General features: G+C 44.5%; 1 protein-coding gene across 2 annotated transcripts; it reads right to left on the bottom strand.

Annotated features, from left to right (window-relative positions):
• Positions 1–5,296: 5,296 nt before the first annotated feature.
• On the bottom strand, positions 5,297–15,460 carry LOC119458236 (monocarboxylate transporter 1-like). Of its 2 annotated transcripts, none has more exons than XM_037720065.2 (5): positions 15,349–15,460; positions 13,586–13,848; positions 11,256–11,399; positions 7,743–8,721; positions 5,297–7,326 (listed from the first exon to the last, which is right to left on the bottom strand). In XM_037720065.2, the coding sequence occupies exons 2-4, from the start codon at positions 13,806–13,808 to the stop codon at positions 7,937–7,939; spliced, it is 1,152 nt and encodes a 383-aa protein (XP_037575993.1). In that variant the 5' UTR covers positions 13,809–13,848; positions 15,349–15,460; the 3' UTR covers positions 5,297–7,326; positions 7,743–7,936. The 2 variants fall into 2 exon arrangements, with proteins under 2 accessions (XP_037575993.1, XP_049526833.1); XM_049670876.1 differs by having other exon boundaries at positions 13,586–13,841; positions 15,349–15,419.
• Between the last annotated feature and the right edge of the window lie 306 nt (positions 15,461–15,766).

Genomic DNA, 15,766 nt, shown 5'->3' with positions numbered 1-15,766 from the left:
TGAGGACCTTAATCGAGAAAGTGTAGGATTGGGGTTGAAGAATAATATGCAAAGGACAAAGCTAATGTTCAATGGGAAACCATCCCTGCCCAAGGCGGCTCTCATGAGAAACGGCCTTCAGCGCCAGAAAGCGGTGCAACTTCAAGTTTCCCAAACGAACTCAGGTCCGCATAGGGTACGCTGCTTTTATGTTTTACAAAACCTTAACCTTACCGAGTGTGGCCTGTTTGATTTTATTTTTCGTTTCTCTCAGTGTGAATATTCAGAATTGCGAAGGGGCTACGACTATCGAGGACGAATTTACTTGTGAAAAACGCCCTGGAAGTGTCGCGCAGAAAACTTCATGAGAGCCTTTCACCAACAGCTGCAAGCATATACCGCCGATCATGTTGCGGTACGGTTTCCAAAGATCGGCTCAGTGCGAGAACTGTTTGATTCAGAATAACTCGAGAAGGGTGACGATTGCATACCGTGAATTGATTTGTATGTTGAGAAAGGGATACCTGACAAAGGCGGTTCAGGGTTTCATGCAGTCATCGAAATACAATTTACGAGTGAAGAAGCCATTAACGCCGTCGGAATTGAAGTAAGCGATCCCTTGTTCCTTTTCTGCATATGGTTCTTTTTAAAGTAGAGTGACGTTGACTGAGTTGGAGCCACTTATCGTGTCCATGGCGCCACATTTGAAGGCGGGTCCACGTTAGCGACATGGAAACTCGCCGCACGCTCTCAGCAGTTCGCTGACTGCCGGCCGACGGAGGTCTTGCTGGCAAACGACGAGATCACCCTGTCACACAGAGGATCTCCCTGCGAGATCTTCCTGCGGCACAGCGACTTGGTCATTCAACAAGGCAGTAGAGGTTGCAGGTACGGTCTGGCGTCGCCGGCAGCCTCACCGCCGCTGATGGCTCGCCACTGATATTGACGCTAGGCCTTTTCCGGATCACTTCGAATCGGTAGTTGACATCGCTTCAGAACACACCGCCGATGCTCCCAAGCGTTAATGTTTTGTTACAGTTGTTGCCGTTTTGCCCTCTCCTCGCAATTATTTCACATGAAGAAGTAAACCTGCTGATATTTGCGGCACCGCTAGCTGTGATGCTAGCGCGGCCGAGCCGGTTCACTGTGCACCGCCGGTAGCCATGCACAACAGCTGAACTTGACTCGTGTGAGAAAGCTCGTTGGTGCTGAACGTTTGACCGTGGACATGGTTTTTTATTAAAGTGAACATTACGCGTCACTTTACTCTAGTGGACATCATTTTGCCTGGAATAGACGCTGCATAACCAATGTTCGTGTCGCCGATGGCTGCGACGTGCCATATCATTAGCATTCTCATTTTCTTCGTTTTAATTTTGTGAGCACGCACTGTCAAAGGCCCCACGCACCGCTGGAAACCCAGTGGGTAATTTTACGCAGGCCGGCACTAATATTACTCCTATCGCCATCGAAAAAATGCCTGCTGTATATATTCTTGAATTAAAAACGTACACATTTTTGCTCTAGACAAACATTGCCATTTTCGCGTTCAATAAAATAAAATGTACACAGGTATTTTGCCGGAGAAGCTGTAGAAATAGTTGAAATGGCGCATGCGATCATGCATGCCTGAATGCCAGGTCGCCATCGCTAATGCACGTAGTGTTCACGAAGCATAATTGCATGACAGGAATAACGATGGCCTGCAAGCTTTCTTCTCACGGATTTTGCACGTCTCCCACTACACCACCGCTGGCCATTTTCTTCTATTTGTATGACTAGACGATGCGCGCGATGTCCGCAAGGGGGCACTGTGTGTAAGCTCAGAACTCCAGCGCTGGTTTCGCATAGCCTGGCAAGGGGAGAAGAATTCAGGATCGCCAGTCAGCCTCTAGATTCTGCGCGGGAGTGTGTTTATCTAGGCCAATTATTCACAGACCACCCTGATCATGAGAAGAAAATTTACGGCAGGATAAATATGGGTTGTATTACATACGGCAGGCATTACCAAATCCTGAATGGGAGCTTACCCCTGTCGTTAAAGAGAAATGCGTAAAATCGTTGCAAACTTGGAGCTCGAGAACAAGTTGAGGACCGCGCAAAGAGCGATAAACGAACAATCTGATGCGTAACGTTACGAGACATGAAGAGAGCGCTGTGGATCAGAGGGCAAATTGGATAGCCGAGATTCTAGTTGAGATTAGGAGAAAGAAATGGAGCTGGGTAGGCACTGTAGTGCGTAGAGGAGATAACCGGAGGACCATTGGAGTTACAGAATAGGTGCCATGGGAAGAGATGCGCTGTGTAGGACGGCGTAAAACTAGGCGGGGTGATGAAAATAAGAAATTTGCAGGTGTAAGTTGGTATCAGCCAGCGCAAGACACGGGTAATGTGAGATCGCGTGGAGACGCCTTTGACGTTCACTTCTATAGCTCTGAGTATGTGCCACTGGCTTTGTGCTGCACTTCAGTGAAACACTCCAATACCCACTTGGGACGCTCGGTATTTACCAGTAGAGGTGTGCTGCTCTTCAGTGAACCTCTTTGATGCCAGAAACCAGAGAAGATACTGCGCCGTCGTTCAACATATGGAAGAGTTTACATGCCGAAGCGATTACATAGGGTGGACGGGATGCTGTGTAAAAGACAGACCACGGGAGCAGAAATACACATGCGAGCATCTTACAGCGACCAACAACTAAGTGGTGCACTCCAACCAGTACAAATATTCACCTATGTTAGATAGGGCAAAATAAGTCCGAAAGGCAAACACGAGAACGGAATGGGAGATGTGGGAAGCACTTGCAATCGCAAAAGAAAACGACAAGTGCATACGCGCTCCATCTAACCCGCTTACCGAAGCTGATAAAAAGCTTGCAGAATATGGAAAAGATTGCAGGATGCAGAAAAACGTGCTGTTTTGGCCTTTCGCGTCGTCACATGTCATTATCATGGCACCTGTTTCTTTGAATCACCATGTTCATAAGCGTGTAACCAACAAGAATGAGGAGTTGTTAGTTTCCGTTTCATCCTTCCATTCAATGTTCATTCATTTTTTGAGTCTTAAATCTCAACGATACCCAATCATAACGGTGTACCAACTAACCCCGTTCATCGCTTCGATAAACAAACTGCCAGCCCTGCATTTTGTTTTGATCTCTGCGAAGTCGTGGTGGATTACTGAAAAGGGCACGTTTGAGTGCGTTAGCAGAACCATCTTGTTTCCGTGTTGATTAAATCCAGCGTTAGCGACCTGACAAGGGCAGCATATGTTTCTACGTAACAAGAACCATGTTTGTTCATGCGTTCCTGTAGGAACATTTCACAGCTTTTTAAACGTCTACTGTGATCCATCATGACTAGACGTTTCCCGACACTCATAATACCGGGTGTTTTAGTGAACACTTCCAAACATTCTTAAAGATTGCCTGTGGCAGATAGCATAATTCTAGCTCATGAGCTGGTCTACTCAAAGAGGCGATTACTTGCACAGAACACTGAAATGCATAATTAATTAATTAACAAAAATTACTACTAATGTTTTAACTAATAACTTATGGCCTATATTGCAATTTACAAATTCTAGCCGTGGAGCTCACACGGCATATCCACTTGGAACGAATTTTCAGGATGGCACCAGTTTCGAGATAATATTTCCTGAACTTTGTGATGAAATGCATTGGCGTTCCAGCTACTTTCTTAACAAAACGTGGTTTTATGCATTGAAGCACAAAAGTATACCTAGAAAGGCCAATGCATTTCTCCGCAAAGTTATGGAATTAATATCTCGAAACTGGCATCATCCGGGCAAATTGCTCCAAGTGGATCTGCCTTTCGAACTTCACGGCTAGAATTATTATATTGCAATATGGGCCATACGGTAATTAGAAAAAACTTAGTGATTTTTTTAATAATTAGTCGATTATGCATTTAAATTTTTTATGCAAGTAATGTCCGCCTCTTCGAGTAGGCCAGTTCATCAATTAGAATTGTGTTATCTGCAACAGGCAACCTTTAAAAAATTTGAAAGTATGTTTTCGCTGAAACACCCTGTATAGCTGCATGATCTTTGGTCAGTTTTTTTTTTTGTTTTAGGTACCGCAACGCACACAGAAGTTAGCGTATTGGTCTGTGGCAGATAATTACATAAAATTGCGATATTCAGTTCGCTTCGTAGCGCGTTTGTAAACACAATAAATACACACCATTCAGCGCTGAAACAAAATACCCTTGTAATTACAGGCGAACGCGATGACGCTTGTCAATCGTGTTCACCCTGTCCCGTTCGAATTTGTGCTGACAGATACTTTCGTAAATACTATTCTCGGGCATAATTTCTTCTGTGCCTACCGAGGCTACGAGTGCCCGCATCTTCTGCATATCTAGCATTGATAGAATGTGCAGCTTAGACATTGTTACGGCGTATAGAAGCTTCTTATCGCGTCAAGGCGACGACGATGTACTGATCGGATGTATCAAAGTTGGGCAGCGTGGTCACGCACCATCAATGAGTGGGCGCACGCCCAGTGGTGCTTGTAAGACATGTTGTGCTGCCAATTTGTAGAAAACAGGAAACTGTGGCTCTCAGCCCACAAGACCATACGCGGCTCTGGTCTCTCCATTCAAGGACCCTCCATCTCAAGGAAGGCTTGTGGCTTCCTGGTGACTTCAATGGTCCTGAGCAATGGACGAAGGCCACGAACCGGGCACCTTTGAGAAGGAGTTGAGCGAGTTGCGGTACCCGAGGAGACTAAGAATCATCTGCGGAAATCTAGGGTGGCTTTTCGAGTGACGTCTGGTGGAATGTCAGGCCAGGGCGTGTATAGGTGTCCGCGACGCACGCTACGCAGCCCACTCCACGACACGGTACTTGTTGCTCTCGTTCTTGCCACTAATGCCGCATCAAGCTCTTCCGGCTACCACCAGCCAGAGCAAGTTCCTACAGAATCAGCAACGCCTAACCGGCCCACTTGATTCCACGTGAACTGGCAATATCGTGAGTACGTCGAACCTTTTAAGCATGAAATGCATTTAGTTACCGTTGTCGGTGACCTTCAAGCTGACATTGACCCAAAAGCCAGAGCCGCTATCCGAGCACTCAAACGAGAACATCCGCGCAACGTTGCGAGAAGAAAACGTGATCATCCGGGCAACCAGTCAAAAGTTAACAAAATGGGGTCGCTGGCCCCCAATCCTTTGTACAGGACCACAGTAAATAGCTGGTTAACGTCCAAACAAGTTACAAAAATATTGCATTTGAGTTTTTCCTAATGTTCGTTCACAATATCACTCAAGCTGTAACTTCTAGTACGCTGAAGTTTTATTTGTCATTTCCAATAGCGGAGTTCAACGGGCAGACACAGGGCACCATACACCTGATTGTCATCTTTTGGCGCTGGGACAGGGTTGCCTGTGCTCTTTTGAACGCCAGCGGTCTGGGAGTTCCGCAGCACGGGTTTAGCGTCGCCTCATTCGAGGGAGGATGCCACGGTGCGTGGCGCTTCCGTTAGGCGCTGTTCTTCTAGCTGGGTAGTGTGCTCTCTCTTCCTGGCGTCTTTCGCCTCCTGTCATGCCGCCTTCAGCCGGTTTTCTTCTTCTAGCTGGGAAGCGCCAATATGTGCTAGTGCACAGTATGGTGTGTTGCAGTGTGTTGTGGTGTGCTCTTGCGAACATGCACTACACCCATTTTATGATTGTACTAGTATCATCTCTAAGAAATCTGCTTTGCTGGTATCCATTCCACGCTTATATCTACTCTCGATTACGGGAGAGCCAGCAATTTTTTGTGACATGTGTGTGACAAGTATGTGTGCATTTGACTGTTACATCAGTCACAAAGAAAGTTTATGAGCTTGTTCTATTACAAAAGGCTGTGTTGTCATACTGTTGTGTATTGTGCATCTGTTCCTTTTACTTGTCCTTTATTTCAATACACTTAGGTGTTCTTTCTGACCGCATTGTCTTTATTGTCCATTGCTCGACGTACGGCACGTCGGAAAGCATGAAGAAGGTCCGCTAGCCATTTATGACTTACTTTCCTCTTGTTACCTAGCTATCGTGTTTTTGATGAAAGTGCAGAAAAGTGAATGTCCCTACAGTCGACATTCGGCATCCTTTCTGGCGTCACACTCGTAAAGGAAGGTAGTCGTTTCGTTTTCGGGACATCTGTGCTGAGGTCGAAAATTTGTTTGCTGTCTGCAATTAAAAAAAAACTGGCTGTGAAGATGTGACGTTTACAAAGCTAGAAGGCAATACCCGCATTAAATCTTTGCTCCATTCCAACAGTTTTTTAGTGACATCAAGCGTTTTGTGTTGAGGGCATGTTCGGGAAGAAAAACTTAGAAGTGCTTTGGAATACCTGAAAAAACAACTTGCGTTGAAGGCAGGCAATATAACAACGATATTTTCTCTATCATCTTGGTATGGTCGTGGTTGTGGCTTTATGTGCCCTACGCTGTGCTCGAGGAAACTGCGGACCGCTGAAAAATTTGCTTTTCTTGATGTTGAACTTCAGCTTCACCTAAATTTTATCTGAACAATGTGTGGTATAATTAAAGTAAACTTTGCGCCCCCCACAGCGGCTCACCCAACCAAAAACAGTGCAAGTCTCAGCCCGGGGGACTGGACTGTTGATGCACGCGATACATTTGTCTTTGAATGCACTGTCGGAAGAGATTGTTTTGACGACACAGATTGGTGGTTCAAACGATGTCGAAGGCTCTTCCAAGTCGTCAACGACCTTGCGCCCGGGCCGGTAGTTTTTGACATATTCATATTTCTGACTGATCGAAGAACGTGCTAAACTGGTCAACGGCGCTGAATGTTAGAACCTGCCATTGGGATAGTTTAAACAATTAGTCCAGTTACATAACTATTTCTTCCACCTCCTTTAATCTAAGGCGGGTGTTGTGAGTTGTCTTCTTTGTACTGCACAATATATTGTATGTCATGCATCTAGTGCAGACACAAGCAGAATATATATGCTGACACATTTAACAGCTGGCTCAGTTTTCTGCCGTACTCCAAGTACGCGCATGTTGGTTGTCCCACTGGTTGTTGACGCTCGGCTGTTTATGGCTTCTCCAGTTTGCACATTTCCCTTCTATGAGGTGGGAAAACCGACAGTGTCCTTAAACACGAAAGTGGCTCCACATCGAGATGCTCAGATGCTTTCTTAGCTGGAGACTTCTTTACGCAAATATGAAATAAGTAATTCTCACTTTCGGCTATATATGCTTTCTTCTGCGTGCAAAACACTTCGCAGCCCACACACAGCAGAGAACAATGCTAGCGCCAGCTATCATGTGAAGGAGCATGTCGTAAGATCCGTGGTGATCTCGGCAATATCCTGAAAGAAACAAATGACCAAAATTAATCCACCTTTGTTCGCATCTTTAAATGACTAGATAACAGCTGGACTATTTGGTGTCACTTTCCTTAGGAAAGTCACCACATTTTAGTAATCCTCACCAAGGGAAATTTTTGATCGCATACTGTCAAAGTGCTCAAAGCAAGCATACACAATAAATGTCCAATAAGCGCTGAGTTCACATATTTATTGTTCTCAGAGCATTTGTTCACTTAAGCGAAACTGACATGCTTAGGACACCATTATATTTACCAAATAAAGTTAGAACAGCATAATGCTCTAAAGAATTCAAAGTAACCAAGACGTGGTGGCATGGGCAACAAACTTCTGGCTGCATTTCAAAATTCTACACCGAATCAAAATTGTGATGCGGTAGAAAAGCTATATGTACTCACCAACGAGAAGTGGTCTTGTTAGAAGAATGACGCCATTGCAGAACACAACTCCACCCATCAGCACCGGCAGCGAGTCGACGCCGAAGTCGTTTACCAGACATGGCGCTTGCAACGAAGCCCTTAATCCATTGCTGATGCCAGCAAGCACTGAACAGGCCAGCAGCGAGACAAATGTCGTTAGCCACACCAAGAGCTCAGTAAGCAATGCACTGAAGGAAGAATCCTAGGAGCATTACACCTTCTAATGTCAAAAGTCCTGAGTCGATAATGAGTCCACTGAGGGGCCTAAACACAATATCGCCAACGGCAAAGGCGTTGAGAAGAAAGACTGCTTGATATGGAGCGACGCCTTTATCAGTCGCAATGTCCACTGAAAGCAGAATGAATGATGCCACCCCAAACATTAAAACGGCGAATGACAAGGCGTTGGCGGCAAACGCCAACGTCCAGAATTGTCCGATTTCTGTGGCGAAGCCTTGTCGCCTTTCTTCATTCCGTCCAGCAGGCTTTCGGCATGGTGTTATGAAGCGAACGGCTTTAGTTAAGACGCTGTTTTTGGAGATTACCGGAATTTTACTGCCGCCTACAACTTTCACATTTTGAGCAGATGATTCGTGTATTTCGATGTTGCTTTCTGTTCTCGAGCTGAAAGAAGGCAGTAGCCGGTTTTCTGCCGTAACAGCTGACTTTTCCAAAGTGCCAACTCGCAGAGCTTTGGACGAGCTATGTTCACGCGTCATCCATTCTGGGCTGCGGGTGACAATCACCGCTGGACATGCGTTCAAGGTCATGCCCGCCAAAAGCAGAAAAGTGCCGCGAATACCGTAGGTGACACGGAAAAACTCTGCAAGCGTCGGCACGAACAGCATGTTGAGGCCAGCGAAGAAAAATATGACGCTACAGGCAGTTGCACGCCGCTTGTCAAAGTGCTGCGACGCGAGGACGTTGACCGCAACGTGGATGCCCGCCTGGGATACACCTGCAGTCACCGAACAAAAAGGGCACATATTAAGAACTTCTGTGAGGCCGCTGGCATCGGAAGTGGCTTACTAGCTTACAGTTATAAACCACTCGAAGTTATAAATTATACCACCTTCTACATCATTTTGAAGCACACTGACAGCGCTACAAGAACCCTTTAAGGTAGTGATTAATTATAGGTAAGTGACTAAACCAGTGGTGATATGCATGTGGATGTCTAATTATTATACTGTTTTTCCACCCAATTCGGAACAAGCACTCAGAGGTACAATCGAATGGATAAATTGCAAGCGTAGTTTTGCCATGGGTGTTGTGAGAAAATGTTAGGCGTTCGCCACGCCGTCTGCCCGGTGCCACTCTGTGTCACAGACCATTACCGACACATGCTAATTTTGAACGCTAGAAAGTGATCGGACGACTCCAGCTTCATAGTTCATAGGTCTATGAATCTGACTCTGAGCAGAAGCTCGGAGACCCGTTTCTTGAATGAAATCTTGAATTCCATTGTAAAAAACATCCAAGAGATACTTATGGTGCTCTGTCAACTACACATTTAGCTCTTCTTTGACGCACGCCTGGTTCCTTATTCGAAGACAAGAAATTGAATGCAGAGACGAGAGGTTATAATTGTGCCTACTCCATATAGAACGTTCTTTTTTACTCTTACGAGGTTGTAGTTTATGCAGTGAGAATGCTCCTATGCTAGCCTCACCGAGCGAGCCATGTCCTTCACAAAAATGGATGAGCATTTCACTCAAGCTCACTTGCTCTCACGTTGCTTTCAATCCTAGCATTAGTATTTACATAATCCCTTCATTTGTGCGACGCATACCAATCTAGCTATATTGAATAAAAAAAGAGAACACCGCTTCTTGTGTTCGTGTTTGTGCTGATGGATAGCGCTGTCGTGTTCTTTAGCGCATGGTCACACGAATCTCTAATCACCCATACACCGTGACAGCTGAGCTGCTATAGCATTATACACTATAAATAAAGGTCGCAGGTGCTGTCCCAGCCCGCCTAGTCTAACTATACCGAAAGGAAGCATTTGTATGTGCTAGATCTCCATTTTATTGCGTAAAGATGTTTAGGGTACTTCAAGGAGTTTCCACAGGGGCTAAAAAAGTGGCAGGACCCACCTCCCGATGACTGTGAACGGTAATGAATTAGCATTGAATCAATATACTGAGACAGCGTATTGTTACTGTCGAAACGAGTTAAGTACATGGCTCATTTACCTAATTGCATGGCTCAGCCCGTGCGTGCGTATGCCGAGAAATACGTCATGCGGCAACCACGCTGCTATTGCACTTCTTCCTCTATTTGCTGCGCCGCCTTGTTGCACTGCCGAGAAGTCCGCGCGTATCTTTAACAGCACACATCATACGGAGTCCTTCAGCTAAGTCAGGCCAAACTTTATAAAATCCTCACATGAGTTAACAAAATGCAACCAATTCGCTGTCCTCTTGCGCAGCTCAAGGAATATTTCATTATGAGCTTAGTTTTTTAAATAACAATAATTATTCAAGCAACTTTTCAAGTGATATATTAAATGCAAAATATTTCATGTGTAAGTGTGAGAGTCTACTCAGAAATATTCGAATAATTCCTTTCCATGATGATAGCTGCAGTGTTTCCCGTTTTTCCGGGCTGTAAAGAAAGCGCGCAAGATTTGAAAATCTGCCACGTGAATTAGCGTTTAATCGCAGCGACAATAGCCCCTTCGAACATTCCACGAACGAACGATCGATGCTAGAAGCTCACCGAGGTCAAGAACCGGCCTTGAACAATTGAGATGAATTGGATACAACGGTCTTTAGTTCCACTCTTGTAGGGATATCTTGTCGGTTTAAGCGATGGGATGTGCGATAAAGAATGCATGGCAATTCTTAAAGCTCTGCCAGTGTTTTAGCTGTTGACAGGCCTCGTAAAGGGTGAGAAGGCTTTGGCGGCCGATGGCAGTGAATAAGAGACGACGGGTGTGGCCATCACCTATAATTTCGGCTTGCGGCATACTCATGCCTCTTGCTCATGCATGCCTAGTGGATTCTTTGTTGGTAGAGTGCTTCACAGCACCAACGTATCTGCGCGTAAGCGCGAGGTTTTTTTTTTTTTCAAATATCTCACGCTTCATTTGCAGCCCTGAAATATTAGAACCCCAGCAGCTACCAGCACGGAAACAAAATATTTGGATATCTCTAAACAGATTCCACGACTTCTGCATTGAAGATTTCGTGTTTAAATTTATGCTTTATTGTTCATTAAAAATAATTATAGGTAAACATTTAACTAAGATCCTAGTACAAAATACCTTGAGGTGCTCAAGACTGCAGCGAACAATACTAAGTTTGCCTAATTCTCGTAACTCGCACGAGGAGTTTGTTAATGTTTACGGCGACTTAGCTGAAACAGGTTGTAAGTGGATTTTCTGTGCTGGTGCCTCCTTACAATCAGGATTTTTGCACGAATAATATGTCCTCTATCATAGAATAGGACAAGTGCGTGGTTACCTTATAAGTAACTGTTTCTTACCAAGTACAATGCCAAAAGAAATTGTAAGTATGAGAATGCTGTCGGCGAAGGAGCAGATGCAGAGTGAGATACCCGCTGCTAAGGTGCAGACGAATAATACAGCTTGACAGGAAGCACGCCGGCAGAGGTATCCCATAAGTGGCCCTGCAATAAAAAAAACGAAATAGCGTTAGAGGTATTTTTGAGATGTTTACTGTGCTATTCGTTGCTTTTTATGCGGTCTCTAAGCAAGCTTGCCTTGGTAGCGGAATTCCACCTTTGTTTCAGCCAAAATGAAAAGAGTAGGAAAATACTTGTAAAGTTATTTCTTCTTTTTAGAAACCCACGCGGAAGAGAATGTAAGCTATTTTGGTGAACATTATACTTTCTTCGTTTAATGCTATTCAACTACCTCACACGTTGCCGAATGAAATAATAATGTAGGAATAACTACGTGTAAAACATGGCGACAGTTCAAAGACATGATGATGTAAATATTTCACATTATCAGTTAACAAAAAAAAAACGCAGCTATAACTTTCAAAAAGACAGCTATAACTTTCACATGAAGGGAAGAATCAGCTGTCCACTAGATTTATGTTTCACAACTATAGTGTTTGGCATGATATTTAGCACACGTAGATGGATGTCAAGTGCAAAGGTGGGAAAATACCTGGTCTCCTATTGTTTCACTGCACCTCTTACTATTGTTCATTATTAGTCGTTGTGGTGCTACAAGGAAAACAAAATGCGGGAAGTGTAGAATCAGGCATGCAGAAGCACTGTATACTGAATAGGGACGATGGATAAGAAACCGGCTATAAAACAATACCGTACAGCAAAAACAAAAATGCAAAATAAAATTGGTAGGGAAAACCTTTAAATGTTTGAAAGGACAGGGCACACTGTTAGATGTACTAGATCACCTACTTATAAAAAATTCAGAGCCCTTCCGCTATGTGAAGCTTGAAGACCAGCGAAGCTGTACTTGTTGATAACTGTATTGAGTTTCTCGTATGTTTTTTTGCTGTATTGATTGAATAAAGGCACATACACAAAACTTCGTTGTTGTTATCGTCTTTTATTTTATCTTTACTTTGTAATCATGGTAACCATTATTTTGTGGTCATTGTGATGTACTGCAATTGGTTACCGATGCTTTCGCGCCCACTCCCGCTTCTGTTAGCGAAGGCACTGGCTGTTCTTAATCGGTCACGGAGCCGCTATCCGACGTTACAGATCCTTCAGACGACACGCTTTCGGCCATAGCAGCTTCCCGTCATCTTCACGTCCATTCACGCTGTTAATTAATATTGCTCATGCCAGCGCTCTTTCCATGCACGTTCTTCTTCTTCAGTACCGACTACGCGCGTCCTGGCCATAACAAGGCTAAAGTACAACTGCTGATAACGTCGGTAGAGCGATGTCGACGTCATAAGAAAACGAGGAACAGGCATTGGTGGGTACGCAATTACTTTTTATCATTCCGCCATCCACTCTGGAGCCACGGATCGAGCACCGCCGGCGCGGGGCAGGATACTGTGGATTCAATTTTGTCGACGCGATTTTTTTCTACACACCCTGTCGATGCACGCACGTTTGGTCAGAACCCAGCCATATACAGCTTCGATAGGTGTTCGGCTACAGCGGCTTCCCTTCCACTTAGAGAGAAGTGTGTATCGGCGGCGTTAAGAAAAGCTACCTTGAAAATCCTCAGTCCTTGCTCAAGGTAATTTTTAAGTATAGTCTGCATATCTATTGACTAATCTGACAAATCTTATTTATGATGATGTTGTTGTGAATCACTTTAAAATTAGCTCATATTCTTTAAGCTAACATCCGTTTTAACACCTGTGCTAAGGCCCTTTATACATGAACCCTTATTTACTCGCTGCGGAAAATGGTTGTTCTATGCGTCGTTTTGTCCGCGGACGCAATCCGACAGAACCTAGCCAAATGCAACCTTCGCTGTAAAAAAGAATCAGATGAATGCGACTTGTGTATAGCCTGTGAAACTGGTGCAAGAACCATTGAAAATGCTCCGTTAGAAAATCAGAGAATCCAGCCAGCGAATAATGTAGAACCAGTAGGCTTTACTAAAGCATAATAATTTGAGGAAAAGCAGGGCAAACAACTAAAACTGCATTGGTGATTAGGGGAAGAGGGCTGGAATCTTGCTTACTTGAGCAAGTAATAACGCAAGGAATAGACCTTTTGCTCGGATTAGTTTAGCCTAGTGTATGAATATACTTAAATTTTTATATACGTCACTGTCAATACAACATTTAAATAAAAAGCTCGTATCATCCTCATAGTCATTAGGCATTTTTTGTTTGAGGTAGTCAACATACCGGCCAAGCAGCTGCAGCTTCCGCACAGTATGAGTGGCCATGACGCCTCTCCCCTGCTGGCGCCGTAGCTGTGCACGATGCCGTAGAAGAAAACAGCTAGGGCTTGTTGAGATATTGTAGCCGCTGACAGCAGCCAGCTCAGGAAGCCCGCCGTCACCCAGCTCCACCGTGAGTCAACCCCGAACCACGGGTCATCCCGGAGTGACGTCCTTGAATGCACCATGCTTTGGCACTCGTGAGGTCGCAGGTGATTCTACTGCATGCTAGCACCAATGATGCAAGATCAGATGGCGCAAAAGAAGTGTCGGTGAGTATTGGTCGGTAACACACACTCTAGGCATTTCTGAGTGTCTTGATTAGCTGCTGTGGCACTCAAGCTGTTGCAGCTATCTGCTGCTAAATATGAAGCCGTCGGCAGCTCTAACTCCTATGGCAGGCACGTGGCGATCGTGGTAGATGAGAAACTGCGTCCTGACATGTTGGTCCGGATAGAGGAAGTGGGTGATGCCGTGGCCTATACTAACACAGGGCCTTGTTGGAAAGCAACGTATGGCTGCGCCAAAACATCCTCCCATTTCATTAAGCATGTTGCCAAGTATCCATAGGCTATCGCGGCGAAAGGGCTATCTCATTGATGCCATGAGAATGACCTTCATTCAAAGAAAAATGAAGCTTTCTGTTAAAACGAGGTCCAAAGATATTGTAGACTGTACGCTCTGTGGGTAAGAGTGGCACTGAGGCTTTCGCAACTGCTTGTTTCTCACCTGTAATTCGATAGTACTGAATTATGATTTCTACTGACGGGTCCTGATGTTTTTAGTCAGACCTGTGTGCCGCTGAATACATGGGCGTATGACGAACATGGAAGTAAATTTTATATTTTTATTTACATACTAAGGACGTTCCTATAGGTGTGTGAGTTTCAACTAGGCAGTGACTTTACTACATGACTACAAAAATTTTTCAAAGTCGCAGCCCTACTGTGAGGCGACGTTTTTTTTTTCACAATAGTTCCTTACGTGCTTCCCACTTTTCTTTCTCAGTGCGCGAATCGATGGCCAGCTAGTAGCTGGCAAAGCAAGAAGCTAGCCTGACACTTTCATTTGCCGAGCTGAAGTATCCAAGTCAAGTAAAATACAAGCCACAGAGGATGTACAATTACGCAAGCTTTACCTCGAACAAAAATATAGTATGTCAGATGAGCCTTTGTAAACAAAGGCTCATCTAACTAGAGATGCATGAAACATAATTATATGCTTCACAGCAGATCATTATTCAGAAATAATGAATTGATGCGCACATGTTATTAATGACTCTCTCCTAATATCAGGTGGGTTGTTATTGCTGTAATCTAATCAAAATTGCCACAAATGAGAGAAAGGCAATGAATTTGCAATTAATCGGTGAAAATTTTCCCTGCTGCTTAAGTAGCTTTTAACATGTCAAAAGAAACACGCAAATACAGGTCTTGAATGCATTGTCGCCAAATACGTACCAAGCCTGATGGCAGAACCAGCCTGGTTGTGTCGCGAAATGGGCCACGCAGAGGATCGTACTACATACAAATGCTTTGCGGTTGTAAAAATGCTGATAACTTCGAAATATACTCAATGAGGATAGATAGGGTTTGCTATATCAGCCGTGATACAGAAGCTTTGTCTATTCAATGTTGCGAACAGCCGGACACTATGTGCTTATAACGTTCAGTTTCTAACATGAAGCACATTCAAGTGACGCTACAAAGAAAAAATAGGTTAGAACACCTGTCTTTCGGCTGGTTCTCTCCGTAGGTTTTCTTCCACAGGATCGTCCACCTTGTGAGGTTGTTCACACACTTCCATGCATTTCGGAGCTCTAAACGTCTGCAACGATACCTGTAAGGTTGAGTAGATAGGCGCGAGCACTATAGGAGCATGCGCAGAGTTTTGGTTCAAGGGCACTTGAGTCGCAAGTGTGTCACCATTACGACTAAAGCGGACCTCTGTATTCGAGGTTGCTGAGTAAACACTCTCGATAGATAGCATGTCTGACCCGGTGTTGCCGACAACAGTGGATGTCGGTGCCTTCGAGCGGGCTTTCCCAGTTTAGAGATTGGAAAAATAAGAAAGAGGATAAAGATAGACAACACGAGTGCGCAGACATTGGTGTGATGATTTCTTGCTGATATATTATACTTGTTGG

The sequence above is a fragment of the Dermacentor silvarum genome, chromosome 7, assembly GCF_013339745.2.
Source record: "Dermacentor silvarum isolate Dsil-2018 chromosome 7, BIME_Dsil_1.4, whole genome shotgun sequence".
NCBI lineage: Eukaryota > Metazoa > Arthropoda > Arachnida > Ixodida > Ixodidae > Dermacentor > Dermacentor silvarum.
The sequence above is the reverse complement of the archived record's forward strand: the minus strand, read 5'-3'. Positions and strand labels throughout refer to the sequence as shown.

Coding starts and splice junctions, on each gene's coding strand:
- LOC119458236 (XM_037720065.2), bottom strand. CDS start 13,808: ATGGTGCATTCAAGGACGTCACTCCGGGATGACCCGTGGTTCGGGGTT. Junction 11,400..13,585: donor AAGCTGCAGCTGCTTGGCCG/GTATGTTGACTA, acceptor TTTTTATTGCAG/GGCCACTTATGGGATACCTC. Junction 8,722..11,255: donor TTCTTTTGGCATTGTACTTG/GTAAGAAACAGT, acceptor CGGTGACTGCAG/GTGTATCCCAGGCGGGCATC.